Raw genomic sequence first — 2,266 nt, forward strand, 5'->3', positions numbered from 1 at the left:
AGGGGCTCATACAACTCTTATCACAATCCATACACACATCAATTGTGTAAAGCACATTTGTACATTCATTGCCCTCATCACTCTCAAAACATTTCCTCTCCACTTAAACCCCTGGCATTAGGTCCTCATTTTCCCCCTCCCTCCCCGCTCCCCCCTCCCTAATGAGCCCTTGATAGTTTATAAATTGTTATTTTGTCATATCTTGCCCTGTCCGACGTCTCCCTTCACCCACTTTTCTGTTGTCCATCCCCCAGGGAGGAGGTCACATATAATTCCTTGTAATTGGTTCCCTCTTTCCTACCCACTCTCCCTTTACCCTTTCTGTTTCACCACTCACACCACTGGTCCTGTAGGGCTCATCCACCCTGGATTCCCTGGATTCTCAGCTCCCATCTGTACCAGTGTACATCCTCTGGTCGCCAGACTTGCAAGGTCAAATTTGAGTCATGGTAGTGGGAGCTGGGAGGAAACATTTAGGAACTAGAGGAAAGTTGTATGTTTCATCGTTGTTACATTGCACCCTGACTGGCTCATCTCCTCCCCGAGGCCCCTCTGCAAGGGGATCTCCAGACAGCACTGTACTTCAAGATTGATTTTGCTATGCATTTTTTGATTGTGCCATTCTTCTTGATTGTGTTATTTCTAGCATATGTATATGATTTTCTGATTCAAAATGGCCAATATCAGTCCATTTAAGCTCATTAATGCCTAGGATATCAATCTTTATGCATTTTATTTCATTTTTGATGATTTTCAATTTTCCTAGATTCATACTCTGCACATTCCAAGTCCCGATCACTAGCAGGTTTCTGCAGCTGTTTCTTCATACCTAGAGTCATGCCATATCAGCAAATGACAATCCTGAAAGCTCCATTCTCACAGATTTTACTCCATTCATGTCAGAATGTTGGACTCCACTCTGAGCAAGTAACTTCTCACTCACCTTTTGAGTGCCCTTCAACTGTGGGGATCCATCTTTTCGCACTATCTCTCACAATGTTCTGCTTCTACTCATGAGGTCTTCAGTATCGGACAATGTTTGGAAGTTATGCATGTGGTTTTCAGGGACTATTTCCCTTCTAAGTGGGCAGCCAAGTCCTTCTTGGTTGTCTGTTTTTAGTCTGGAAGCGTCTCTGAAACCTGTTCACTTTGGGTGATCCTGCTGGTATTTTATATACCAGTGACATAGTTTCTAGCATCACAGCAAAAACACAGCCACCATGGTAGGACAAACTGACAGACTATAACATAGTCTGACAAACTTCAGCTCTACTCTGCCCTATAGGGTTGTTGTGAATTCGAATTGAATCAATGTAAGTGAGTTTGTTTTTTGGGGGGAGGTTAGAAACTGCCTACGTTCTTTGACTCATGGTCTCCTTTTTCCATCTTTAAAGCCAAAGATCGCTCTTCTGCCCTCTTTGCTTCTTGCAGCTTGCTGTGAGTGTCCGGCTGGTGCCGGTCCGCGCCTCTTCGCCATGCCTCGCAGAATTGAGGAGATCAAGGATTTCCTGCTCACAGCGCGGCGAAAGGATGCCAAGTCTGTCATGATCAAGAAGAACAAGGATAACGTGAAGTTCAAGGTGCGGTGCAGCAGGTACCTCTACACCCTGGTCATCACCGACAAGGAGAAGGCCGAGAAGCTGAAGCAGTCTCTGCCCCCAGGTCTGGCAGTGAAGGAGCTGAAATGAACCTGGCTGGCTGATGCAAACTATAATAAAAAAATTTTTTTAATCTTAAAAAGAATAAATAAATAAAGCCAAAGATCTAGCTTTCCTTTAACCCAGCTTTCATCACCACACCCATTCATGACCTTCTCTCTTCTTCATCCACTTTTATGGATCCTTATTGGGTCCACTGGAATAATCCAAAATAATATCCCCATCTCATCTTTACTTAATCACATCTTCAAAGTTCCTTTGCCAAGTAAAATAACATATTCACAGATTCAATGGATTGGGCTAGGGTGTGTGTGCATTTCCTTCACAGTGACTATAGGGAGCAAGCCACAACAGTACTAACAGTATTTATGCTTTTTAAAAAATCATTTTATTAGGGGCTCATACAACTCTTATCACTGTCCATACATACATCACTTGTGTAGAGCACATTTGTACATTCATTGTCCTCATCATTCTCAAAACATTTGCTCTCCACCTACGCCCCTGGCATCAGTGCCTCATTCCCCCCCCTCTTCCTTCCCCGTTCCCCCCTCCCTCATGAAGCCTTGATAATTTATGTTATTATTTTGTCATATCCTACGCTGTCT

At 43.6% G+C, this 2,266-nt stretch overlaps 1 protein-coding gene across 1 annotated transcript; it reads left to right on the top strand.

Moving 5' to 3' along the window:
• Nucleotides 1-1,460: 1,460 nt before the first annotated feature.
• LOC101663819 (60S ribosomal protein L38) lies at nt 1,461-1,735 on the top strand. The gene has a single exon (XM_004703827.2). It carries the CDS (start codon nt 1,476-1,478, stop codon nt 1,686-1,688), a length of 213 nt encoding a protein of 70 aa, XP_004703884.1. The 5' UTR covers nt 1,461-1,475; the 3' UTR covers nt 1,689-1,735.
• The last annotated feature ends 531 nt before the right edge of the window (nt 1,736-2,266 follow it).

This window comes from Echinops telfairi, unplaced genomic scaffold (assembly GCF_000313985.2).
Source record: "Echinops telfairi isolate 266 unplaced genomic scaffold, ASM31398v2 ScPeMD7_4;HRSCAF=17, whole genome shotgun sequence".
In the NCBI taxonomy this organism is placed as follows: Eukaryota; Metazoa; Chordata; class Mammalia; order Afrosoricida; family Tenrecidae; genus Echinops; species Echinops telfairi.

What these genes read in the sequence shown, in the direction of transcription:
- LOC101663819 (XM_004703827.2), top strand. Translation starts at nt 1,476, where the DNA reads ATGCCTCGCAGAATTGAGGAGATCAAGGATTTCCTGCTCACAGCGCGG.